We start from the raw sequence: 27,654 nt of genomic DNA on the forward strand, positions 1-27,654 counted from the left end.
TGGGCATCTTAAGGTTTATTTTAAAACTATGTTGTCTGGGAATAGTGATTTACAGTGGTTTTGGTTATATCTTAGGGAAAAAGTGTCCATGACAGGAGTAAATGAGGAAGGGCAGGGTGTTTTAATCAAGTTTTGCAAACAAACAAGCCAGCTACAAGGAAGAATGCCTTTGTCTCCTGCGTGGCTTCAGCATGGACCCCTCCAGGCTCCGTCTCCCGAGCCCCCAGCCCCCTCTGCCTGGTCAGCACTCTTCTATTTCTGGGTTAAGGAGCTCAGACAGGGCTTGGGAAATATAGCCTCCTAATCCAAAAGAGTAAGAAGGTTTAAAAGTCTGGATGGGTGGGAGTGAGCGGTGGAGAAACTGTCTTCAGAAGTTAGCCTGGGTATGCGGGAGGTACTGACTATGCAGTCTCCCCTTTCAAACCTCCTGCAGGCCTGATCTGACTGCGGTCCCGGGGTGCCCACTGCCATGAAATGGGGAGCCCTGACGCTGGACCAGGGCAGTGGACGTCCTCATTGCCTTCTGGGGAGGAGGCGTGTCAGACAAGGCCTGTACTTTATTTATTGGATTCTAGATCTGGAAGATCAACCCAGGGATCCCTCAGCCAACTGTGGAATCAGGATGTGGCGCACACCTGTGTGTTAACGTGGTTCCTGCCTTGCGCCTTGTAGTGAACATACCGAAGGAGGTAAGAGCTTTCTTTCTAGCCTGAAGTACAGAAATGGATGAGACCACGAGGACAACAAACGTATTTTCACACAGGAAATAAACAAATAGGTTTGGTTTGGGGACAGAGGACAGAGAAAGCCCCCTTATTTATCTCATTGACTCACCCAGAGAGGGTCTTTGCTCTGCGTGTTCAAGGTCGTTAAGCCCTGGGTGATGAATCTTCCTTCTATTTTGGGGGTTCACTTAGGGGGCAGATAAACAATTGCCTACACTTTTTAATGATAATGTCAGATATGAATGGTGCTAGATCAAATCCTAGGGCAGCGGTTCTCAACCTGTGGGTCACGCCTGCGTTGGTGGTCTAACGACCCTTTCACAGGGGTCGCCTAAGACCATCCTGCATATCAGATATTTACATGATGATTCACAACAGTAGCAACATTATAGTTATGAAGTAGCAACGAAAGTAATTTTATGGTTGGGTCACAACATGAGGAACTGTATTTAAAGGGCCAGAAGGCTGAGAACCACTGTCCTAGAGGGACATGGCATCTCCGCCATGCAGTGGAGATGTGCTGGATACCTGGGAAGCAGGCTTGGCCGGGGCCTCACTAGCAGAGAAACAGCTAGTGGTTACCAAAGGTGTTGAACAATCCAACAATCTGAGGCCACATCAAGTTAATTTTTCATGATCTTACAAAGTTTTCACTTTTTGCCTTGAGAATTATTTTATTGCTCTTTCCTCTTCATTTTTCTTATTGACTTCTAAAACATTCTCGGCTGGTCTGCAGACAATATCACTTTCTTATCTTTTAAAGAAATAAATTTGTATTGATGTCAGAGAGGGAGAGGGAAAGAGAGAGAGAAACATCAATGATGAGAGAGAATCATTGATCAGCTGCCTCCTGCAAACCCCAAGGCAGCCCCCGACTAGGGGTTGAGCCCACAACCCCAGTATGAGCTCCTGGCTCACAGGTGAGCACTCAACCACTGAGCCACGCCAGTTGGGTTCACATTCTTATCTTAACGCAGCTGAATGTGATACCTATTTAGTCAGTGTCTTTCTTTTAAAAAAATTTATTTTATCTTATTTTTTCCATCACCATTTATCCCCTCTATGCCCTCTTCAGTGTATTTTTCTAATTTATTTCTTATGTGCAAAAATTTTTGAAAAATATAGTTTATGATTTTTAATTATAAAAGATATAATAGAAGTATGTAAGTTAAAAATGAAAACTTCCCACCCCACCACATTCTCCAGAGGTCATCACTGTTCACAGTTTGGTGTATGCTCTTTGATTAGATACTTACGGACATATTTTTTATGTAGCTGAGATGACATTAAGCATACTGTTCTGCAATTTGCTTTTCTTCATGTAACACTATATCTTGGAAATATTTTCATACTATTCCATGTAGACTAGCCTTTGTCATGGCTGCTCATGGCTAAATGCTATCCCATTGTTTTTAATTTACCATGATGTATTTTGTCAACTCTGTACTGATAACTATTCAAGGTGCTTTTAATTTGAGGGAAGACAATTTTAAAGAGATTTCTGAAAGTGTCAATTAAAAAGCTCCTCTATGTTTTAAATGACAATGAAAAACTTCGCAAAGTACTCCTCATATGTAACCGTATTTCACCCTCATAACAACCCCGAAATAGAGTCACCATGACCCATACACGGCAGGGAAACAGGTGAGGCCTGGAGGCCCAGAGCAGGGAGCCCCGGCATCCATGCTGTTGTAGTACCAGCTGGGGGCCCCTCCCTGCTCCCCCACGATATATGAAAGCACATCCCTTTTGTCCTCGGGGACCCAGAGTTAGTTACAACTGGATATGCCGCCTGATGGGAGGCTTTATTCCTTTCACTCCTAGAGGTTGTTTCAAGTTGTTTCTTGGCTCATGAGAGTTATTACTTTCTTACTCTATAGCAGTGTCATATTTCTACCTTCAACACTTTTTTATAGGATAGATGATTTGTCTTATTCTACCACTGTGTTTGGATTTATAAGCACATAAGAAACAAGATATCTGAAGGGCAAAAGAGAACTTATGTGATAACAACAAGCCTTCACCCAGTAATATTCAGTAACCTTCACATTGGCTTATGCTTAGCTCAGGCTGCTATAACAAAATACCATAGATTGGGTGGCTTAGACAACAAACATTTATTTCCCACAGTTCTGGAGGCTGAGTAGTCCAAGACCAAGGTGCCAGTAGATTTGGTTCCTGGTGAGAGCTCTCTTCCTGTCGTGCAGATAGCCATCTTTCCCTGAAAGAGAGAGCGCTCTGGTTTCTCTTCTTATAAGGACACTGATGCCATCATGGGGGCTCTACTTTCATGACCTCATCGAAACTTAATTACTTCCCAAAGGCCCCACCTCCTAATACAATCATATTGGAGGTTAGGATACCAACATATAGGTTAGGGAAGCCCTGACATTCAGTTCATAACAATGCTGCATTGAGATAGTATGTCTTATACTGCCTCCTAAATTTGAGCCAGGGACATGTTTTTTTTATTGTTAATATTTTAAAATAAATATAATATCAGATTTGGTCCATATATTGAGGTTCTATTGTATATTGAAAGCACTTTAAACATATTTATTTTTCTCAGTAATATATAAGTGAGAAAACGAAGAGGTTAAATGGTTAAGATCTAGTGAGAAGCTGAGTTGGAATTCTCCACCCCATCTATGCACTGCCAAAATCCAAAGGCTTCAATATACAACATGGCTCTCTGGGGAGTTTACTAATTATCAAAGCAGTTTATGAGTCACTGGCAGACTCAATCATTGCTGATGCGCTTCCAGCTCTGAAAGTGTGTGGGGAGTTTGGCTGATTTGTCCATGATGGCTTCTCACTTTACCTCCTGCTCAGATTCTGATTACACAACATCTTTGTTTTCTTTCTTTCTTTTTTTCTTTTTGTTAATCCTCACCTGGGGCTATTTTTTCCATTGATTTTTAGAGAGAGTGGAAGGAAGGGGGAGAGACAGAGACAGAGAAATATCAATGTGAGAGAGACACATCGATTGGTAGCCCCCTGCATGTGTCCCCACCTGGGGCTGTGAATCTGCAGCTGAGGTATGTGCCCTTAACCAGAGTCAAACCTGAGACCCTTCAGTCCATGGGCTGGTGCTCTAACAACTGAGCACTGGCTAGGACTACATGACATCTCATATCTGGAAACAACTTTTCTCACAAGAAAAGAAATTATAGTCTTCTTTGAATATTAATTTTTTAAAAGTCAATCAACAAAAGTAAGGTGGGCCTTTCATTTGGATTTGCAAAGAAAAAGATCATTTGTTGACAATCCCCAATATAATAACCTTCAAAAATAGAGGAAGGAGAGTGAGGTAGAAGTGAGGGAGAAATATTGAAATGAAATCCACTGTTGACATTGTCAGTACATCTCACATTGATTCCTGAAGAAGAGCTAGAGAAAGATTCATCTTTGTTGTATAAAAATTAATATGGCATAAAGTTAATTAAATTAATATTTATTGAATTCCTATTAGTGTCAGGCACCATGCTAAGTCCTGGATATAAAAATGGTGAATTTGCACACACCCAGTCTTTGCTCTGAAGGAACTCACAGTCCAATGGTAGAAAGACACAAAGTAGAAATTTTTAATATAGTATTATAGTGATGAAGATGTGAATAGAATATTCAGGAGCTCAGAGTGGGGCATGTCCAACTGGCTTCCTTAAGAGAGGTGATGCCTAAGGTGAGCCCTAAGGAATGAGTTGAGTTGGACAAGTTAGAAAGGATGGGATAGGAAGATTATTCCAGGTAAGAGCAAAACCACGAAGGTCATGGTGGTCAAAGGGCAGAGTTTGAAGAAAGGAGATGAGGCTGGAAAAGTAGGCTTTTGAGAAGATGAGTTCTATTTGTGATATATGGAATCCAAGACACTCCAGTGAAAGTTTAGCAGGAAGCTGGGTATATGGGGCTGATGTTTAGGGATGGCGTTGGATGAATTTGAGAGGTGGGAACTGATAGTTGAAAAATGTGATAATTAATTAAATCATCCAGGGAGTTTGTACAGAGTGAGAGCTGACATTTGAGACTAGATTACAAATAAAAATCAACATTTGAGAAAGGGACAGAGAAAAATGAGCTCAAAAAGGAGAAAGTGTAAATAGAGAGGCAGGAGTAAATACAAGGGAGTCTGGCCTCATGGAAGCCCAAGGAGTAGAATTATAATTAAGGGGTGGCTTGTGGAGGCAGATGGCCTTGCTGTTCTGACAACAGCAAGTTGCTCTAAAAAGTAGTCTAAAGTCTGAAGAGGAATTAAGGAGAAAATATGTAGTCTACTCCTGGGGGTGAAGAAAAGAGAGGTTGGGTTATAGCTGGAGGAATATGGGAGGTCAAAGGATAGTGATGACGATGATGATGATGATGGTGATGATGGATTGCTTTGAGAAGAGAGGAGACTTCTGTATGTTTCTTGACTGGAAGGGAAAAGCTAGTAGAAAAGTACAAAGCATAAGAGAGATACGTACTGACAAATGGAGGGACTTTTCAGGGGAGGTACACCACATGCACTGAGACTGGAGAGGTGATAGTCTCACATTTTTTTATTATGTGGGAGACAAGGTTCATAGATAATTTGCTGCACCTGAACTAATACTCTGCCTGAACCTCCCTATTGAAGATTTCCTCTTCCTTTTGTCAGCAAACAATTCACTTTTCCTTGGACTTGCTATCTGAGTCCTGAAGAAACATTGTTCTTATACCATGGGAAGTGGCGCCTCAACCCACCATCATTTTGCTTTCCAGAATGCAGAAAAAGGTATGTGTTTCCCACCTCCCAAATTAGTTCTGGGTACCCCAAAGTTTATGTTGCAAAGGAGGGACTTGCCATGATAGAAGCAAAAACCATTATATTTCTCCTCGTGCAACTCTTCAGCTTCTTCTTGTGCTATGACCAGCAGAATGTTCAGCTGAGTATCTTAGGACTTGGTGAAGTATATTTGACAGAATTAAAATTCACTCAAGGGGTCAGGCTGTTCATTGGGGTTTATCCCAAACTATATAAGTGAGTGACATGGGTTTGGCAAAAAGGGGATGAAAGAGCACTCCAGGTAGAGGGTACAGCACAAAGGTCATGAAGTAGGTAGGAGGGAGGCATATTCAAGAAACTAAATGGTTTGAAGTGAGTGAGATAGAGGGTAGCATGACATGAGGCTGCTGAGGTAGACAGAGCCCAAAGCACTGAGATCTTATAGAATTTTAAACTTTATCCTAAAGGCATAAGGAACCATTGAGGAATTAAAAATAGGAGTTCTATAATAAGATTTTAATATTAAAAGACCCTTATTTAAAAGACTCTTCTGGCTTCCATGAAGAAGGGATTGAAGGGGGTAAGAAGAACAGGTTAGAAGCTACCAAAGTCATCTAAGCAAGAGGTGATGACGTCTTAGTCCAGAGTTGGTGGCAGTAGAGATGGAGAGAATAGGGCAAACTACGATAATATTCAGGAGGTGGATTTGACAGAATCTAACTGATTAGATGTATGAGGTGAGGGAGAAGGATCGGTCAAGAATGATCTCCAGGTTTCCGGCTATCAACACTGTGTAGTTGATAATACCACTTACTGATGTTAATGATAAGGAGAAGAACCAATTTTGACTAGAGGGAAGATGATGAGTTATACACGCTGATGATGAGTTTCTGCACTCTGGGTTGGCGGTGCCCATGAGACATGCAGGTGGAAGTGCTAAGTAGGCAGCTGCATATTCAGATCTGCATTTGGGGGGAATGTTGGGCTGGAGATATGTGCATTTGGAAGGCATCAGAGTGTAGGTGGTTGTTGACGCCATGAGGGTCACTGAAGTAGCCTAGAGTGAGAGTAAAACCAGATCAGAGACCGGGGCCTAGGACAGAGCCAAACTTATACCAGTACTTAAGCATCAGGTAGAAAGAGGTTGATCCAGCAAAGGAGGCCAAGGAGAGCAGCGGAGGTGTAGGAGGAGGCAAAGGGAATAGTGACAGCACCTTGTTTACAGGGGCCTGTGCATCTCTGTAAGCTTGCAGCTTCCTTGCTTTGTAGTTGGGCAATATGTCCTAGGCTCAACTTGCACATTTTTGATCCCAGACCAGGAATAGCTATTCTCCAGGGTGTAGGGTATTCATTGCTACCAGGTCGGTTATTATTTCTACATTATTTTAGTGAACAGATTCAGAAAAAATATATTATTTAAATAAAAATAATCATGACCAATTTGTATTTAGGATCACAATATTTTTACTTATCAACCTTGATATAGTTATACTAGAGGCCCAGTGCATGAAATACGTGCACTAGGAAGGATGGGAAAAAGGATCTAAAACGATCTTGTACCTCACAGTGCCCATCTCAATTAAAGATAACCCCAGCCCCAGAGAGAGAACTGGAGGGAGAATAAAGAGGCAGAGAGAGGCGCTGCCTGCTCCCCCGGGCCTAAGTGGCTGAAGCAGGACACAGGATGTAAGTATGTCTACTTGGCAGTACTTGCCTTAAAATGCGTGAGGCGAGGTGTTAGCAAACAACATTCTCAGGGAAACTTAATGGCCATGATATTCTTCAGTGCTGCTTACACTTTAGTGCAAGTAAGAGTCACATGTGGAGCTTGTTAAATCTGCAAATTTCTGGGTTCCCCGTAGAGATTCTGATGCCACAAGTCTAGGGCGAGGTCCAGATCCCCAAGTGTTTCCCACGTGTTCTTAAGGAGTCTGTAGCACTTACCCTGGGCATGTTTTTCACTCTTCTGAACATGCATTTACAGAATGCAATTGGTAGAGCTTCAACCTCCTCACTTATAGTTTAGTAAGTGCCTTTGAGAAATATTTACAGTATGACTTTTTTCCCCACTCATAGGAAATCAAATTCAGCTCTGCTTAAATTCCTCCCAGGTTCTCTTTTCCCACTCCACCATCATTTTTCTTCTTAGGGAAATCAGCAAGAATTGTATTAGCTCCCTAATGCAAGCTAAATATATTAAGTCAATCTGTCTACCGTTCACGCGGCTGACCTGAGTGAACCTGCAGGCTTTCCTGTGCGATCCAGCTTTATCTACAAATAACTTCATTCATCACCAGTGGCACATCCAGGCCTTGAGCTTAAGACGCATCTAGTTATTTATATGGACAGCTGTCCTGCTCTATGGACCACAGGTCCCAAAGACCATATGAAGAATTAAAAGTCCTCAGGCCATCCTGTGGTGACAGTCACCCAGCACAGGTCCTGGCAAAAGCACAGCCCGAAGGCTGCCTGTGTGTTCGATAGGCAGCACCATCATGGCGGTATTGCGATGGGGACCCTTACAGCCGGGGATGTTGGAATATGGGGAGAGCAGCACAGAACCCAGCACGTGCTCATCACCACTGGACCCTACAGTGTGTCGTAATGTGCATGTTTTTGTTGTTTGTTTTCCCTGGTCATCATGTAATTCATCACCTTTTCCAGATGAGAACATTGAGGACCATGAAGGTGACTCACCTGAGGCCACAAAGCTGTTCAAAACAGTTTCAGGCCCAGAACCCAGATCTCCTGACAGTCAGTGTATTGTTACAATATCAAAACGCTCCCTCCCCGCCAACGCCTGCATTATCCCACTTTTCAAGGATGCTGCATCCTTGCAATCACTCCAGTTTTCATACCCTTCTCAGAATCCTGACAGTCCAGCCTTTACATCTCCACTCATGTAAATATTTTCATTAAAAAGTGGAAATCCAATACGCCTCCAGTGATAGGAGCAGAACCAAGAGGTAAGAATGGAGGTGGCCTGAGGCATAAGTAGGGAAAAGAGCACCCCAGCCAGGGGGAAGGCAAGTCCTTCCTACCAGCACCTATGGTCTGGGCCTCCTCCACCCTCTTGTCCCCACATTACAATGGGAGAGGTGCCCCTCCTCTCCTCCCAGGCCCAGGGAATCCCAGCTCACAGGCTTGCTTCCCCATCCATGTCACAGCTTTCAAGGCAGCGGCCCTGATCCAGAGATGGTACCGGCGCTACATGGCACGCCTGGAGATGAGGCGGCAGTGCACCTGGAGCATCTTCCAGTCCATGGAGTACGCTGGGCAGCAAGACCAGGTCAAGGTGCGGTGGGATGTGGGACGCCTCCAGCTCCGCCTTCCAGCCCCTGGGCAGCAAGGCCCAGGTGCCCAGAGGTGTAGCTGATCTGGACCACTCCTGGGCCTCTTCTCACTCACCTCTAAAGCCAAGTCTTCTTGGGTTCTTCTGTAGCTCCACGATTTCTTCAGCTACCTTGTGGACCACTTCACCCCCAGCAGTCACAGTGAGAGTGAGTACGGGCTGCCACCCGGCGCGTCCTCCTGTCTCGGGGTCGTAGGTCTGGGGGTGACCTACGGGGGTGAGGTGGGAGATGCACAGGGAGTGAAAACATGAATCTGGTGACAGCTGGGAATGAGCAAGGAGGACCACAAATAAATGCAGAGTGGACTTGTATTCTGGGTTGTCCCGGAAGCACACCTGGAGACAAGAGTTTGAGTGCAAGGAGTGTATTTGTTAAATACAGGAAACAGGGTGGGTGGGGAAGGAGTGGGAAGGGATTCAGGGAAGGGAAGGCAGCCAAGAAAGCTAACAACTCAATGTGCCTGGGAAATAATGCAAAACACAGGCCCGAATGATCCCACCTGAAGGCAGAGGGAACCTAGTCCTTATATTGGCAGCTCCTGGAAGTCATTGGTTGGAAGCTGCCGGGAGGGGCAGACAGGAAGGATTGTTAATTCCACAGCCTTTCAGGCCTGCCAAGCAGGGCTTTCTGTGGATCCAGGGAAAAGCCCTCAGGCTAGAGATGCAGGGCCAGGCAGTTGGAAATTGCCTGAAGGGCACTGAGCACCGTAAATGCCCTGGAACTTGTTTCCCACATGGCTTTTCCCCTCCCCTCCCCCTCCCCCTCCCCTCCCCCTCCCCCTCCCTCTTCTTCCTTCTTCCTTCTTCCTTCTTCCTTCTTCCTTCTTCCCTAATCTTCACCCTAGGATATTTTTCCCATTGATTTCCAGAGAGAGTGGAAGGGAAGGAGGAGGGGGGCGAGGAGAGAGAGAGAGAGAGAGACATTGATGTGAGACAAACACATTGATTTGTTGCCTCCCACACACGCCCCCACCAGGGCTGGGGATCCTGCAACCAAGGTACATGCCCTTGACCGGGAATCAAACCCAGTCCACACACCGACGCTCTCATCTGATCTAAATTGGCCAGGGTTTTCTTTTCTTCTGAACAAACCTAGGCCCCTAAGTTTCCGTCCTTTCTAAGTCTGACACATCTCAGTCTTTTAAAATAAAAGGAGAAGGGAATTGACACAAGGACACACATAACCTTTGCCTCCTGCCCACCCTAACTTGTCGTCACTTTCCCCTTTTCTTTCTCTCTCCTGTGCTGGAGCTGATGCCAGACTGGCCACTTCACACTTTTTAAGGTTGGCGAGATTCTGCAGGAACATAACTCTTGTTTATATATAATAGCCGATGGTGAAACTTGTTTTCTTATATGTTGCTTCACTTAAAGTCACTGAACCTATTGACAACATTAAGTGAGGACCTACTGTCTGGTCCAAGGAAAGACTCCTCTGAGTTGTCTGAGGACTGACTGCATATCTGATTGTAAGCCGCCACCCTTTCTGTCCTGGCAGGGGACTTCCTGAACCGCATGTTTACTGAGGAGAGAGTCCCCCGGGACTCCGAGGTAGAGAAATGCAGTGACTATGAATCCATAGAGGTGCCAGACAATTACACGGGGCCACGCCTCTCCTTCCCACTCCTTCCTGACCAAGCAACTGCCCTGGTGGAAGCTTTCAGACTGAAACAAGTAAGCTCACCCAGGAACCCGAGTCACCACCAACTCCTGGTCACCTGCAGGGGGAGAGCAGATCAGAGCAGAAGGCAGGGCCCCAGACTTAGGGTGTTTGTGTCATGGGTCCACTGGAGAGATTCCACTCACTCCTCCTTTGCTTAGACAGGACCTGTGATCAATCACCAGGTCCTACGCACTCAAAACTTCCCCTAATAATGTAATCCTCCTTTGTTCATCCATCCTACAGATAATCATTGAGCACCGCTGTGAGCCAGTGTGTTCTGGACATGGGGACACAACAATGAGCAGGACAGACACAGTTCCCTGTCCTCATGGGACTGACATTCTAGAGGGATACAGACACATAATAAATAACCATAAATGAGTAAATGATGTACTCATTCTCTCCATTCAGAACAAAATCCCTCCAAATAGCCAGGCCCTCCCTTGTCAGAACAGTTTACTTATTATTACTTGCCCAGGCCCCAAGTAAATTGTGTGTATTAGAAGGTGGTAAGAGAATCAACTAAGTTCTAGGTGGGAGAGAGGGCAGTTTTATCGAGTGGTCTGGGAAGGCCTCTGAAAAGGTGATTTCTGAGCAAAGGTCAAATGAAGGTGGTGAGGGAATGCACCACGTGGACATCTGGGGAAAAGCATTTCAGGCCGAGGGAACAATTGGAAAGGGCCTGAGGCAGGACCTTGCCTGCACTGCTCAGGGGCCGTGGGAAGGCCATTGTGGCCAACGAGGAGGGAGCCAGGGAAAGCGTATTAGGAGATGGAGGCAAAGAGGACAGGGGGTGAATTTTATTCTTCTGAAAGAGATGGGGAGACATTGAGCACAGGAATGCTATCATCTGGCTTGCTTTTAAAAGTAATCATTTCGTGTGCTGAACAGAGTGTAAGGAGCAAGGGCTGAAGCAGGGAGGCCAAGTCAAGAGGCTACTGCAATAGTCCAGGCGAAAGACGATTGTGGCTTGAAATGCTGGTGGTGGAAGCAGAGGTGGGGAAAAGTGGTCGGATTCTGGCTCTATGCCAGATTCTAATCCTTCCCTCTTTCATATGAATTAATTCACTGCAGGAGGAGTTGGGGTGATTTTCTCAGTAATGTCAGGATTACTCAGTACCATCAGCATGCATGCACTTATTCATACTTGGCTGAACAATCATGTGTTTCTCCCCAGCTAAAGGCTATCCGCTATCATAGAGCAGATAGAGGAAATTAGTTCAACATTTGGGTGATAGTGAAAGCAGAAACAAGGGTAGAAATGGATGAAAAAGAAAGGATCTGTACGTAGGGTCCCAGGGGCAGTTGACTAGGCTCACTTTTGGGGAGGCCCATCTTCCCTCACAAATATCAGTGTTGTTCTGTTCCCTCCCTCCTCTTCCTCCTAGTAGCAGCTACATGCTCGCTATGTCTTGAATCTTTTGCATGAAACCAGAAAACATCTGGGACAGCTGCCAAACATCAATCGGGTCTCCACCTGTTACAGTGAGGAGATCACAGTGTGTGGTAAGAGCTGGTCTGAATTGGTTTTATATGCTAGACCCAAACTAGAAAACTCTGCCTGTGATGGGGGAGGAGGAAAGGCAAGGCTGGGGGGAGTGGGGGGAAGAGATGGGGAGGGGGACGGGACTCAATGGCCATGTGGGCAGGTCGACTTCACTCCCTCACACTGAGAGCAATTGAATATTTGCTCCAGTTTCTTAAACTAGAGGTGGTTCAGTGAAGGACTAGGGGGTCACAGGGCCAGCCTCTTCTTTATTTTCCCAAGCAATTCATATTCGACCCCAAACTCATGCTCTCCATTCAGAACAAAAACCCTGCAGATCCTCCCTTGTTAGATAGTTTATTTATAACTAGAGGCCGGGTGCATGAATTCGTGCACAGGTGGGGGGCCCTGCCCCCAATTGGGGAAGGGGGCGATCAGGGCTGCAGTGCCTGTCAAAGCAGCCAGTTGTTCCTGTCGTTCCGGCATTCCAGTCGCTTGGCTTATATATATATAGATTGCTTGACGAGGCCCCAAAGCTTAGTGAATATTCCCGCCATCCACATATATTGTCCCAGACAGAAATCCTGTTAGTGTCCATTTTTCCACCTCCTTATGTTTTCAGTGATATTTTAGATGGTCCCCCACACTTTATATTATAGATGGACACCCCACCCTTTAATTTAGGGGAGGCAGACTGTGGTACAGCAGGTATTGTAAAATGGCACTTCTAGGAACATGCAGCGTACAGATAGGTCCTGAAATAGTCTTAAATTTTAAAAATTAGTTTCCAATATTTGAAAATTAGAGGATTTCATATTAAAATCCAGATTCCCAACTTCTCTTGAAAAATCTTGCAAGACTGACCCATAGGTGAGTTGCAGCTTCTGTTCTAGATGGGGTGAAGTGTCTTCCATTCTCGTCTGGGTTTGCAGCCCCGGGCTATTCTGCCCCATCTTTGCTTCAGTAAGAAGACAGGTTGTTTACTATTTATGATAATTATGCAGGAGAAATATTGTGTTTCTGCTTTCAATATTAACTACCCCTGCAACGAGGGATATTAATAATTACTCCTATCTTACATGTGGAAAAATGACTAACCATAAGTTTCTTAACCTTGCTAGTTTTTTTCTGGGTATTTTCCTTTTTTAGAGTAAAAAAATGAGAAGCAATGGTAAGGACCAACCAAAACTGATATTCCTTTTCTGTTTTTGTTAGGAGATTTACATGGTCAGTTGGATGACTTAATATTCATATTTTATAAGGTATGAATGTTCAATTTAAGTTTCTGTCTTTCTCTGAGGTATAATTGAGAAGTTTGAATACAGTATCTAAAAAAAAATTATTAAGTATTGCTTGGATTTTAAAATATTAGATATACATAGCATATTTATACATATAGAAAATATTAGAACACACAGTAGACAATATATAATATAAAAGCCAGCATTGCATTATATTCCACTATATAAACTGTTTAAAAAATACAAAATCTGAGGTTAATAAAGAGAAGGAATCATTATTCAGCAATTGATTTTCTTTTTTTCAAATAAAGAGAATTATTTATTATCAAAGCAGTTGAAAGCTATTTTCATATCAATTTTTAATTATAAAATGCAGAGCATATAGCAACATATAGTATATGAATATTCTGTTTATGTAATATAACTTTGTAGATATACTGCATTTCCCAAAGCGTGTTGCCATGTATTATGTTGTTTAATCCTTAGGAATCGCTGGCAGTTGTTATTGTTCATTAGAAACAATGCTGCCAGGACTTAAAACTGGCCTTTGGGTCACAAGTTCAGTGTCCTTTGCACATACCACATTCCAACACTCGGGCTTTGCGTAAAACATTTATTTTTATGAACATGTCATAACCTCAGCCTGGCTGGAAAGGAAATATAAGACCAATAGAAAATATTTCCACCTCTTACTGACGTTTACATTTGGAGGAGAGCCAAAAACTCAGAACTGGTGTTAGATCTGACGTAAATGTCAAGTACACGTTGGCTTAACCTGATTTCCTACTCCCTTCTTTCTCTGCCTCCTCTGGGACTTGAATCCTTGTTGGGAAGAATGGCCTCCCATCCCCAGAGCGAGCCTATGTGTTCAACGGTGATTTTGTGGATCGAGGCAAGGATTCGGTAGAGATCCTGATGGTCCTTTTTGCCTTCATGTTGGTTTACCCCAAAGAGTTCCATCTTAACCGAGGAAACCATGAGGACCACATGGTGAACTTACGGTAAAACCAAAACATGCTTGGTATTTGATATTTACTTGTTGCAATTGTAAAAAGTTATTTTGACAGAGTTCCTTATCTGCTAGATGCTTTTAAAAATAGTTTTTCAATTTTATAAAGTAGAATACACAAGATATAACATTTTAAAAGTTTTAAAAAAATTTACACATTATCCTACTATTCTACTAAAACCATTAATTTTTTTTTACATACCCATACTCTTTATCATATAAACAATAAAGTTTAACTATAGAAAAATTAAGGAATACAGATAAGCAAAAGGAAGAAGAATTAAAATATACGATAACTTGTCTACCCAGAGATAATGTTTAATTGTAGACATTTTGATGATTAGTCTCTTTTCTATATAGTTAAGTACATATATAAGTATATGTATATTATAAAAATGCAATTGTGTCATAACGACTGTCACTAAATTTAATAACTATTTTTTTGCTTTTAAATCTAGATATGGCTTCACCAAGGAAGTGATGCAAAAATATAAGGTGTGCTGCCTCTAAAAGCGAAAGTTTCTCTGAGCTCTGAATAGTTGACTGAAGTATTTGAAACTTAGTGTCTTGTGCATATCATTTTTCAGATGCATGGCAAGAAAATACTACAAAGACTGCAAGATGTTTTCTGTTGGCTTCCACTGGCCACTCTGGTGGATGAGAAAGTCCTGATTCTTCACGGTGGTGTGTCAGACACGACTGACCTAGAGCTTTTGTCTAAACTAGACAGGCACAAGGTACTGACTAGATAATGAAATTAGTGCACATTTTACCAAAATACCCCGTTTCACTATCAACATAAAATAAATGTTATCTTGCATGCTGACTCCAGTTGACTAAAAAGGCCTGGCCAGTGTGGTTCAGTAGTTGAGGATCAACCTATGAACCAGGAGCTCACAGTTCAGTTCCTAGTCAGGGCATGTGCTGGGGTTGTGGGCTTGACCCCCAGTATGGGGCGTGCAGGAAACAGCCAATCAATGATTCTCTCTCATCATTGATGTTTTTATCTCTCTCTCTCTCTGAAATCATTATATATATATTTAAAATTAGACCAGCAACTTTCAGCCTTTTTTTAACTCATAGCACATAAAGTTCTGTGGTACACCAAAAAATATATTTTTTACTGATCTGACAAAAAAATAGGTATAATTTTTATCCATTCACACTGAATGGCTATTGTGTTAGCTGTTGTCATTTTTTTTACTAGTAATTTGACAATCTAAGGGAAAAGAGGTCAGTGTCCCTGACTAAATGTTCAGGTGTTGCATGTTTTAAATTCTATAGTTTTTCTGGCAGAAATTATGTTTCTATAATTCTTATGGCACACCAGTTCGAAAATTGCTGCATTAGACCATTAAAAGGAGAAGGACTGAGAATCCACGGCTGGGCTCAGGGAACAAGTTGCTGTGACCAATTAGTGATGTTTGCCATGGACATGAAAGTGAGGAGCTAGTACCATGTGTTTCCATCCCCGATCTAATAACAGTTGGAGCAGAGAAGCCATAAGATACCATAAACGTGTAAGAGTCTATGATGAAAAGAAAACCGTCCTGTTACTTACAGTTTTGCAACCTTGAACAAGTTACTTAACTTAGTGTAACCTCAGTTTCTAAAACTGTACAATAGGGATATGAATAACTATATCATAGATGTTGTGAGAATTAAATGAAGATATATGTGCATCTGCCTTACAAAATTTATATTCAGTAAGTGGAAATAGTATGAACTCCATTTGGCTGAAGTAGCAGACAACTTCAAATAATAATGGCTTAATATATATTTGTTTCTCATGTAAATAAAAGCTGGAGGCCAGCGGTCCAGGACTGGTATGGTAACACCACAAAGCCATCGGAGACCCAGGTTCCCAGGTTGCATTATGGCCCAACATGGCTGCTTGAGCTCCAGGCATCATGACCCCAGTCTAGCCAGCATAACTTAGAGAGCAGAAGAAAGGCATGCTTCTCCCCTTTAAGGACATTTGTTTGTACGCACAATTTCTGATCACAGCTTTGTCATAGGTCAACACTTAGCTGAAAGGCAGGTTGGAAGGTGTAGTCTTTATCTCAGGGGGTGTCTGTAAGAATCTGGGTTTCTATTACTAATGAGGACAGATGGACAGATGTTCGTGTAGCAACACTGCTCAGTCTGTCCCTGTGGCTCCCAGATGCACGCCTTTCTTCCCACACACAGAATTATGTTCATCGCCTCCCCAAGGGGGTCTATACTCAAGTCTCATCCACTTGCATCCAGCTCCAAGTCTGAGGTTTCTGGATTCAGGTCCTATCTACTTGGTTTGACTATGGTTCCTTGAGGCCTGATGACTAAAAGATGTTATGTGTCCCTCGCACCAAACTCCGTGGGGGTGAGAGGAAAGGTTAACCCCCTGGCAAAGGTGGAAGAGGGGAGGCCGGCAACATTTCCAGTAGCTCCCTGCAAAACTCCTCTCAGTGTCTCCACAGCCTCAGCCCTTTCGTGTTTGACTGAGAGGGAGGGTCCCAGGTGGTGTAAAACCAGCTCTTAATATTTCCTTTGTCAGTTCTGCATGTTGTCTGGTACCTCATTGTCCTTGTGTGTTTGTTTGTTTGTTTGTTTGTTTCAACTCAAACATTTCTATTCCGCTGCATCCAGGTAGAGACAGCAAGTTATGATAGATCAGATTATCTCATGGGAAGAATCACATTTAATTATGTAAATATAGGAGAAGTGGGGACTTTGGGAAAGATTGCTAGAGCTTCCTGTGGCTTAGCAAAAAGCCAATGAATTAATTCATGTGAAACTATAGAGGAGGATGGTATTTTATAGGGGTGGCCTCAGGGTTAAGCAATTAGTTCATATAAAGTGCCCAGGAAAGGGCTCTCCATGTGTTAGCACTGTTATTCTCCTTAAGAATCAAAGCTAGGGATGCCTCATAAAGCAGATAATAATATCCTTAAAATAACGGTACCTGAGGGGGACAGTCTGGCCCTCCATGTGAGTTGGCAATGAGAAGAGCTAGAGGTGATTGAGTCCATTCACATTTTGTGGCCTTTCACTCTCCGTGCCCAGAGCTGGACCTGCCTAGGAAACACTTAGCACTTGTCCAGTGTTAGAGAATAACCTCTGTTCTGTTCTCTTTAATCTGGACTCCTCCTCAAACATCACTCAGGTTCTGCTGACCCTCTGTGAGTGGCCTTCTTTGTTCTTGCCCTCAGCCAGTCCACGCCAGGCCATGGTTTCTGGTGTTCTTATATCTATTTGCAGAAGGCTCTTGTTCTCTGATTATGTGTTGCACAGATATCCCACTGATATCCCTGTCACCTTTGTCACTGACATCCCTGTGGCACGCAGGCATGCCACAAATGGCTGCTCGATGCAACAGCTCTGCTCTGTGGCCTGGCCCCTCGCTTTCCCATGATCAGAATTCTTTCTGCTTGTCCTCTACGTTCTTATCCTGGTCCCAGTACCATGATGACTCTGAGTCGGTGAGAGGGTCCATACTCAACCCTCTTCCCAATTAGGCCGAAAAGAGGTGTTCCCTGCCCGGTGAGCTAACAAACGAGCTAGCACTCCTGTAAAATGTGGTCTCCCAGCAAGTGTCAAGATTTCCCTGTTCCTACATTTCTCAGCCATAAGCTGCATTTCTTCTCCTCTGCTGTAGTATTTGTGAAACAACAGAAAAGTCAGTAAGGGCTCGTCTTCCTGAGAGAGAGGTGCCCTTTCTCATCTTTGTCTAAAATGACTAAGCTCCCAGAGAGAAATCATGACATAGGTTAGCATTTATCCAGTTATCTGTGGTGAAGGACCAGGCTTCATAATTTTCCAATTTTTAAAAATATATTTTTCTTGATTTCAGAGCGGAAGGGAGAGGGAGAGAGTGATAGAAAGATCAACAATGAGAGAGAATCATTGATCGGCTGCCTCCTATACACCCCACACTGGGGATCGAGCCTGCAACCTGGGCATGTGCCCTGATTGGGAATCGAACCATGACCTCCTGGTTCATAGGTTGATGCTCAACCACTGAGCCATGCCAACCGGGCAATTAATTTCCAATTTTTCACAGGTTAATACTTTCGTAAAATCTGAATGACTAGAAAAATGAAATTCAAACAAAAAATATAAGGCCACTGATCATGTGCTTGAGTGCCATCGCACTACCAACTGGCTATAGAAGTTTCTAAAGGCTCACTCCCAAGTTCTGTGCCTGTCTTGTCCGGGGTCAGGACAAGCCGTTCACAGGCCAGCACTTACCTGTGGACCCCAGTGTGAGGAGCATTGGCCTGGTGCTCAAAAAGGACCTCTGGTTTCATTCCCTCACCTGTGTTTTCTGGACATTTGTACATTGTTTCCACCTTGAGGTGCAAAACAAGAAAAGAGAACGAGAAGCAAGCGGAGGAGAAGGGAAAAGCCAAGCAGACGAGCTCTGCAGGGAGCCTCTCCCCGTGGTTTCTCCCCCAAAGCCGCTCTCTCCCCTCTTCGCCCCTTCATCTCAGCTCCCACAAGACCTACAAAGCTGGACGCTCCTCCAGCATCCCCTGCAGCACCCCCCTGGACCCCAGAGGGCTCTCCCGGCAGGCGAGGCGCTCCGTGGACCTGGAGCTGGAGAGGTGCCGGCAGCAAGCAGGCTTCCCGGTGATCACGGAGAAGGAGTCCTGGGTCTTCAACCCAGAAGCTGACTCTGCAGCTGGGGAGCTGCTGGAGGCCTCTCAGGAGGAGTGGAGGCAGGTGGGTGTGGCCGGGAGCTGCTCCCTAGGATTGGGCTGCCACCAGGAGGGACCAAGGATTTAAAGAAACATCAAATCTCATCTTTCCATGTAAATTCAGGGTATTTTTTTTTTTTTGCCCGCCTTTCTCTATCCCTGGTGTTAGAACATCCCAGGAAGAGATTAGTATTTGCCTGATGACTCATATATTTTAGAGTTTTGTGAAGGATGGGAAGATGGAGGCTCCATTGCCTGAGTAAACTTGGTTTAGTAACCTAACATCGCTGGGGTGAAAGGTAAGCCACGATTTCTTGGATGCTATTGTTTTATTTTTTGTTTGTTTTAATGTGTAAGAAAGATGGCTGCTGAGGCTCAAAGCCAAAGGGCTGTCAGTAGCTTCTGTCCTCCTCTGTTATCAGGCAACCAAAGGCTTTTCCAAAATCTCTGGAACTGTGTCACATGGCTACCCCTAGCTACAAGGGTGGCTGAGAGAGCAAATATTTAGCTTGGCACATTGCCACCCCAAACGCCCAATCAGGGTTTTGTTAGCAAGGAAGAAGAATGGATATTAAGGATGTATTCACAGTGCTTGCCAAAATAGAGGCATACCTCGTTTTAGTGCACCTCGCTTTGTTGTGCCCTACAGATGTTGCATTTTTTTCCCAATTGAAAGCAAAAGCTTCCATCAGCAAAAAGATTACAACTCGCTTCATTGCTGTTCCTTCTGCTCTTCTTCCTCCTCCTCTTCTTCCTCTATTCATAGAAATGACTCTGAATGAGGATCTGTCTAGTTTTTAGGGAAGACACCACCTCTGTTCTCTCCAGGTTGTAGACATTCTGTGGAGTGATCCCATGGCTCAGGAGGGCTGCAGGGCCAACACTGTTCGAGGAGGAGGCTGCTATTTCGGGCCGAATGTGACAAAACAGCTGCTACAGAAATATAACCTGCAGTTCCTGATCCGCTCACATGAGTGCAAACCCGAAGGCTATGAATTCTGCCACAGCCGCAAGGTGGGTGGGCCCTCGGCAGTAGCACAGGAGCGGTCCCTATTGCTCTTCCCAGGTCTGGATTAGTGAAGGCTTCCCACAACCAACTGTGCCTTGTATTTGTTACCCACTTGCAAACCATAACTGAGTCCTTCACAGTAATTTATCCTTGGCTTTTAGAGCCTCTTTAAAATTCAGTTTTGTTTGAGGCCACCACTCACCGATACCCTGAGAGGAGAGTAAGGGGAAGTTTGCTTCCATCTCATGGATGCAAATATGGCCTGGGGTTTTCCCCACCACATCTCTGTTCTTTCAGTCACATTGCTCGCTGTCACGTGTCTCAAACAGCAGCACAGAGTAACAGGACTTCTCACTGTGCCCCAGGCAGGGATTCTGGTTTGTTTGTCTGCTCCTGCCTAACCTTTGGGCATCTCTAAATCCTGCAGTGTTTGCCTAGGGGCTAATGCCATTCGGGTGAGAGTATTCCCAGGAATATTAATTCTACAGGAGAATAGCAGTTTTCCATGCAGAAAAAATAAGAGATCAAGTAATATGAGAAATGTTTAGTTAAATACTTATATAAGTTTCTTTATTACAGGACTTCTAAGGACTTTTAATTTCCTATATTCATTGTAAGTCTCCAAAAAGAGATGCAGTGTTTAGCATTTTCCAATATATTGACAATGGAAACTTTTTTCACAGAGCATCTTGGGGGCTCCGCACTGTGGGAAACTTCTTTGAGGCCTCCCACCAGCTAGTTAGCAACTTATTTGCGTGCTGGTTATAATGGCCGCCTTAGCTCATTGGGTCCAGCTGGCCTCTGAGTGGAATCAATTAAGTTTTTTTCTCTGACTCCTCCTAGTTTTACTTGGGACAAAAATGTGAAGAAAGTGCGTTGTGGATGTTCTATCAGACTTCAAGTTTTTATTACTTGGGTCACAGCTCCTGCCCTGCTAGCATTAATGACTTCAAATAAACCCATAGGTGAGGTCAAGGAGAAATAGCAGCCCCTGAAATTGGGTTGGACCCTCTAGGATGGAGGGCAAAGGATTCTCCAGTGAACCTGAGTGGCTGTCTCTCTTCTCTTGATTTAGGTGTTAACCATCTTTTCCGCTTCCAACTACTATGCAGTTGGCAGTAACAGAGGGGCCTATGTCAAACTCGGGCCAGCCTTGGCCCCACACATCGTGCAGTATCAAGCTAACAAGGCGACCCACATGCTGACCATGAGGCAAAGGCAAGACTTTCCCATGAGTGACTTCAGAAAAGCAGAATTATAGTGTTTGTGGAACCTTCGAAGTGTCAAATGTGACTACATTTATCTAAATTCTAAGTGAGAATTCAGAATTTGGCTCTTTCAGAAGTAAGGCGGATCTATCATAGACATTATAGGCAGGGGCCTCTTCCTTCTCCACACACCCCAAAATCTCTACCTCTTCATCATTAATGGAAGGAACAAGTTTGTTTCCTGCAAATTTGCTTTTATTGCAGTTTTTCTCAGTGGGTGCATCGTGGGTAAAATCCATGGACCAGCCACCGACTCTTTCCAGGGTCACTCTTCTGTTCTCTCTCATCCTTAAAGAATTTGTGCTGTCCCGTCAACCCCAGCCAAAGGTCCTTGTACTCTCTGGGGATTTGGCAGATGGATTTCAGTGTACACAACCTGTTAACAATGGCCCTTTCCTCCTGGGAAGGAAATATATAATATTACTTGAATGGCTTTTGTTGGGATGATTCTGAGTTGTAATCTTAGTTAGAACATACCACACATTAAGTGTTATTATAAACCATATATGTCTCACAATGAACTTATGAAATACATCATGTAATAATTTCTACTTTTACATACGAAATTATTAAGGAACAGAGGTTAAGTCAGCTGGCCCATGGTCACACAGCTAATAAGCAGTGAAAGTTAGCCTTGACCCAGGTAGTCTTATTTAAGAACTCATACACTTATTACGCAATACTGCCTCCCACCAAAAAGTGGGCTCCAGAATATAAAGCTACTAACAGATACAGTTTTAGTGATACTAAACAAGCTTTTAAAATTATCAGATGAACTAAATTTGAAATCAAAACTAAGTTAGTATAAATCCATTGAAAAGAACACATTAATATTTAGCATCTGCTTTATGAGAGTGCTATAAAAATACATTATTTTAAATCATTCTTGAGTCCAAAACACTCAGAATTATTAAAGTCAAGTTATTTAAAAAATTAAGGCCAGCATTACTTTAAAAAGAAATATTATATGAAAATTTAAACTCACCAAACAATAGTAGTTAAACCTACTGTGCAGCAGAATCATCTGTGGAGCTTTATTAAAAAAAAAAAAATCAGTCATCTGAACCTCATCCCAGTTCTACCAGATTAGAGTATCCAAGGGTGGGGCCCAGGCACCCAAAATGCCATGATTTCATATGATTTCAGTGTTGTCATTACAAGAGGAGTCACTGTAGGGAATCCTATAAATAATATGTTTAATAACATAGTGAAAGATCACTCAGCTCTTTGAAATATTCATTGACTGCATCAAAGCAAGTACAACAGCACCCAGAAGTCACTTGTCCAACGACTTCAACTATTTGGACCACAATGGAGAACTTAGAAGGAAGAGGGGAAGTGCTTCTGACCAGCCATAATTGATGTCTTGTTGTACAAGAACTCAGGATCATGTGTTTTACTTAGAGAAATCCTCACTCAGAATTCACTTACTTTTGGTGTAAATCCACATCTCACAGCAATAGGTTAGCCAGCCTGGCGTCCACCTGTCAAGATTGAGTCCTAGCTCCACCCCTTATTAGCTATGTGACCTTGGGCTTGTTACGTACTCTGTAATGGGCATAATAGTCTTACCCACCTCAGTGGGTATTGTAACTATGAGAAAAAGAAATCAATGTTATTTTGTTATTCATAAATCTTGCCTTGTGACTGTTTAATGTAATAATAAATTACAAGGAAAGCATGATTTTGAAAGCATATCATTTATTGAGTGCTTTTTAAGTGCCAGGCTTCCTTCTAAGTGCAGTACATGAATTTACTCTTTTATTCTTCACAATAATCTTGTGAGGTAGGTAACATTTTTATCCCTATTTTGCAGATGGGCAAACTGAGGTACAGTGAAGTTACATAACTTTACCATAGTATTCCATACTGGGCAGGACAGCAGCATTCCACAGAATACTTCAGATTTATCCTATTTGTGCACAGCAGGGAAAAGTGGGGCAGCAGGGGGCCGGGGGCAGAAGTAAGAGGTGGAGTCTTCCCTCAAAAACTGAGCCCTTGGGAAGTTGGGATATTAAGGACGAGAGAGGCAAAATATAGTAGAAACCCATGACTATTTCTTCTTTAGTAAAATGTTCCTTTTTTTTTCTTCTGTGCCAGGATTAGCAGAGTAGAGGAGTCAGCTCTAAGAGCTCTGCGGGGAAAGTTATTTGCTCATTCCTCAGATCTTCTTGAGGAATTTAAGAAGCATGATAATGGTAAAACTGGTAAGTTAATCAAGTAAGATATTCATAAGAGAAGGAAGCTGGTAAAAAACAAAAACTTGTTTCGCAGTAGTTAGCAAATAAATATTTGCTGAATGAACAGATGGCCAAAAGACTTCTTTGATTACTTCCTCCATTTAATTCAAGTTAATGCCCCAGTTATCTTTTCTAAATATTAAAATTCCATGCTCTTAACAATATGAACTTGGCTAAATATAGATGGAGATGGTGAAAAGAAATGAAGTCAAGGGAAGGGTGACAAGGCCAGAACTAAGCAAAAAACAACAGGTGGGGCAGGTTACAGAAGTTTTCCCAAGATTAGCAAATTTTAATGATTTGACTTCTTGTTGTCAAGTGTGTATTTATCTGTTCTTCATTCTATTATAAAAACTGGCAATTTTGTCTTTTGGAATGTGTAATAGACATTAACTACATGTACTCATATTAAAAAACAGCAGTAACTGTCATACAGTCATAACAATATTTTTTTCCTATACAAGTAAACAACCAGTGCTGTATTTGTATAATGGTTTTTCCTGTTATTTGTCTGAGTTTTGTGTGATTTCCAGTAGTATTGCCAAATATAGCAAATAAAAACAGAATGCCAAATTAAATTTGAATTATGGACAGATAATAAAAAGCTTTAAATATAAGTATGTCCCATGCAATATTTGGGATATACTTATACCTCGTGGTCTGTCTGAAATTTAAATCTAACTGAATAGCCTGTATTTTATCTGGCAACTCTACTTTCATGACCATGACCAACAAAAATAGTGACAGTGCCTAATATTTGTATTACCTACGGATAGTAAGAAGGATGTCAGCTTAAAATGGTACCCACTGTTGGGCAGGAAACTGGGCTTATAGGTGACAAGACAACAAGTTAGCCCTTTTCCTGTAGGTTCAATCAACCTGAGTGACTGGGCAGCCGCTGTGGAGTCTGTGTTACATCTAGGACTGCCATGGCGGATGCTAAGGCCACAGCTGGTGAACAGCTCAACAGATAACATGCTGGAGTACAAGTCCTGGTTGGAGGACTTGGCCAAAGAACAACTGAGTCACGAGGTAATGATGAGAACATGGTGGATGAGGGCATACTGTGGACCATGAAGCCCCTTATGGAGAACTTTGTGTGTTTTTTAAATTTTTTTTTTTATTGATTATTACATATGTGTCCTTATCCCCACGTTACCCCTTACCCCCCGACTCATGCCCTCACCCCCCTGTTGTCCGTGTCCATTGGTTAGGCCTATATGCTTGCATATAAGTCCTTTGGTTGATCTCTCACCCTTAACCTCCACCCTCCCCTACCTTCCCTCCGAGGCCCGACGGTCCGATCGATGCCTCTTCGTCTCTGGATCTGTCCTTGTTCATCAGTTTATGTTGTTCATTATATTCCACAAATGAGTGAGATCATGTGATATTTATCCTTCTCTGACTGGCTTATTTCACTTAGCATAATGCTCTCCAGTTCCATCCATGCTGTTGCAAATGGTAAGAACTTTATGGAGAACTTTGAATAAGATCAACCAAATATTGAGAACCCAGAAAGGAAGATGAATGGGAAAAGGGAACCACTATTTGTTGAGTTTCCATGTGTCAGACTTTACAGTAAGGGATTTACATATGTTGCTTCAGTTTATCCTTAAAATCACACCAAGAGATAGGTATTATCAGCCCCATTGTACTCCTGGGGACACTGATCACAGAGGTTGAGCTACCAACCTCGGATCATAGAGTTCCTAAGTTATAGAACTGAGACTCAAACCCAGGTCTGACTTCTTTGATTTCATTCTGCTTCCTCCATTAAAAAAGGATTTATTCAATAAAACTTGTTGAATGCGTAATGTATTTGAAGCTGTGGGCTAGGTACTTTATTAAAATAGCTCTATTGCAATATAATTCACATTCTATACAGTTCACACATTTGAAATGTAGAATTCAATGATTTTTTTTGTATACTCGCAGATATGTGCAGTGACCATCCTGGTCAACTTTAGAACATTTTTACCAGGTGCTACAAACTCTTAAGCCATTTGCAGTGGTTCTCAACCTTCCTAATGCTGAGACCCTTTAATACAGTTCCTCATGTTGTGGTGACCCCCGATTTCATTGTTACAAATGAACATAATTAAAGCATAGTGATTAATCACAAAAACAATATGTAATTATATATGTGTTTTCCAATGGTCTTAGGCGACCCCTGTGAAAGGGTCGTTCGACCCCCAAAGGGGTCGTGACCCACAGGTTGAGAACCGCTGATTAGAGCATTTGGCAGGCTGAAGGGGGTTGAGGGTGAAGAGATGGTAAAACATCTTCAGGTTTTTCTAAGAGTGTCTTATTGTCAGGATTGATTGTGTGTTGATTATGTTTTAGGAAAAGCTAAACATAGGATATAGAAGTAAGGTGAGTTTTTCTTACAGAACATACAGTCGAGTTTGCTGGAAACACTGTATCGCAACCGATCTAACCTGGAGACCATTTTTAGGATCATAGACAGTGATCATTCAGGTAAAGGCACTCATTTTCCTGTCATTTCTGACACAGCAAATATTTTACCTCCCACCCTTTAGTCTTCTTCCTGAGTATGTGGCTCTCTACTGAAGCCCTTTGGAAGCCAAGGAAGTAATGGCAATGCTTATAAATGGCAGAAACCAGAAAAGTTCTTGAACAATACCAGCAGTCTATATAGGAGAGGGCTTGGGCAGAGAAGAATCCAGACCAACTGAATGAGAACTTCTTATAGGGAGAATAATAATTAGTAGATGAGAGCAGGTGTTCTTCTAAGAATGTCAGAGGAAAATGAACCTTGAAAACTAGACTGACTAGCTGAATGACTTCCCTCTCTCTGGTAAGGGTTCATCTCACTGGACGAGTTCAGACAGACTTGGAAGCTGTTCAGCTCCCATATGAAGATGGACATCACAGACGACGGTATCTGTGACCTTGCCCGGAGCATTGACTTCAACAAGGACGGCCACATTGACATCAATGAGTTCCTGGAGGCCGTCCGCCTCGTGGAGCAGTCCTGCTCAGAGGGAAACGCCGCAGATTGCCCACAAGCCACCAACACGAAGGGCAGTGGCTCCTGGCCTGCCACTGAGGACAGCCTGGTCTCTGTTACCCAAGTTGCCTCATAAGCGATGCCAAGCGATATCACTGGAATAGCTTCCTTATTCTCCATACATTTGTGAAACTTTATGCTGAGAATTTGCCAACCAGCATACATCAGAATCACCTTTGTATTTGTGGGTGCAGGGTGGTGTGTGTGCGTGTGTGTTGTGTTTTTAAATATACAGGTGACAGCCTATGTATTTAGAATTTTCACAAGGTGGGACCCAAGTATTCGTATCTTTAAAGTCTGAAGCCTACCCCATATATTATCAGTTATGAATCACTGATAATTCAACTCCCTCATTGTTTCCATTTTCACCTTTTATTTATTACTTTTAAAATGTCATATTGGTAAAGGAAAGTTATAAAAAATTATTTATGTATTCCCATGACCTAAACATATGGATTCTTTTTATTACTTTTTCTTATTATAACTATAGTATTACATAATTTAATGTTCTGCTTTTTTTTAATAAATCCACACCTAATTATAAATACTTTCCTATGTTACTACATAGTCCTCATGATTACTAGTTTAATGGCTGCATAATTTTCTTTCAAATGGATGCACTATAGTCTAGTCAGCCATTCTTCAATTGTCCAACATGTGTATTGTTTCAGTTTTCTTTTATTATAAGTAACACTGTGGTTAATAATTTTATGCACATAGCTTCTTCTACAAAAATCTTTTAAATTATACATTTTCTTAGGATCAAATTCCAGGAATGGGGTTACTTTATCAAAGGGTGTTGTATTTGTCTATAAAGAGATTTACTATTTAAAAATTGGCCCATATTGCTATGAGTCTGAGAAGTCCCAAGATCTGCAGTTAGCAAGCTGGAGGCCCAGGAGAGCTGATGGTGTGTTCCCAGTCTGAGTCCACATCCAAAGGCCGAAGAAGACAACATCCCAGCTCAACGACAGTCAGGCAGAGAGAGAATTCTTTCTTAGCCTTTTTGTGCTATTCAGACCTTCAAGGAGTTATATGAGGCCTTTACTCACTTTACCAATTCAAATGTTACTCTCATCCAGAAACACCCTCACACGTGTACCCAGAAATAGTGTTTAACCAATATCTGAGTACACCAGTTTCACCATAAATTCACATGTTTTGAGTGTGATCATAAGCTCCCCCAATCAGTTCCCCTTAGGATCTTCCC

General features: G+C 42.7%; 1 protein-coding gene across 3 annotated transcripts; it reads left to right on the forward strand.

The window, feature by feature from the left end:
• Nucleotides 1-599: 599 nt before the first annotated feature.
• PPEF2 (protein phosphatase with EF-hand domain 2) lies at nt 600-26,970 on the forward strand. Of its 3 annotated transcripts, XM_070394799.1 has the most exons (17): nt 600-689; nt 5,359-5,475; nt 8,634-8,761; nt 8,909-8,966; nt 10,317-10,492; nt 11,873-11,987; nt 13,183-13,229; nt 14,043-14,209; nt 14,676-14,712; nt 14,805-14,954; nt 18,538-18,921; nt 19,725-19,910; nt 20,981-21,123; nt 23,274-23,380; nt 24,282-24,445; nt 25,804-25,891; nt 26,237-26,970. In XM_070394799.1, the coding sequence occupies exons 2-17, from the start codon at nt 5,421-5,423 to the stop codon at nt 26,518-26,520; spliced, it is 2,289 nt and encodes a 762-aa protein (XP_070250900.1). In that variant the 5' UTR covers nt 600-689; nt 5,359-5,420; the 3' UTR covers nt 26,521-26,970. The 3 variants fall into 3 exon arrangements, with proteins under 3 accessions (XP_070250900.1, XP_070250883.1, XP_070250893.1); XM_070394782.1 differs by lacking the exon at nt 18,538-18,921 and having other exon boundaries at nt 605-689; XM_070394792.1 differs by lacking the exons at nt 600-689; nt 18,538-18,921 and having other exon boundaries at nt 3,921-5,475.
• The last annotated feature ends 684 nt before the right edge of the window (nt 26,971-27,654 follow it).

This window comes from Myotis yumanensis, unplaced genomic scaffold, assembly GCF_028538775.1.
Source record: "Myotis yumanensis isolate MYYU_CA2020_CCGP unplaced genomic scaffold, mMyoYum1.0.hap1 SCAF_1, whole genome shotgun sequence".
NCBI lineage: Eukaryota > Metazoa > Chordata > Mammalia > Chiroptera > Vespertilionidae > Myotis > Myotis yumanensis.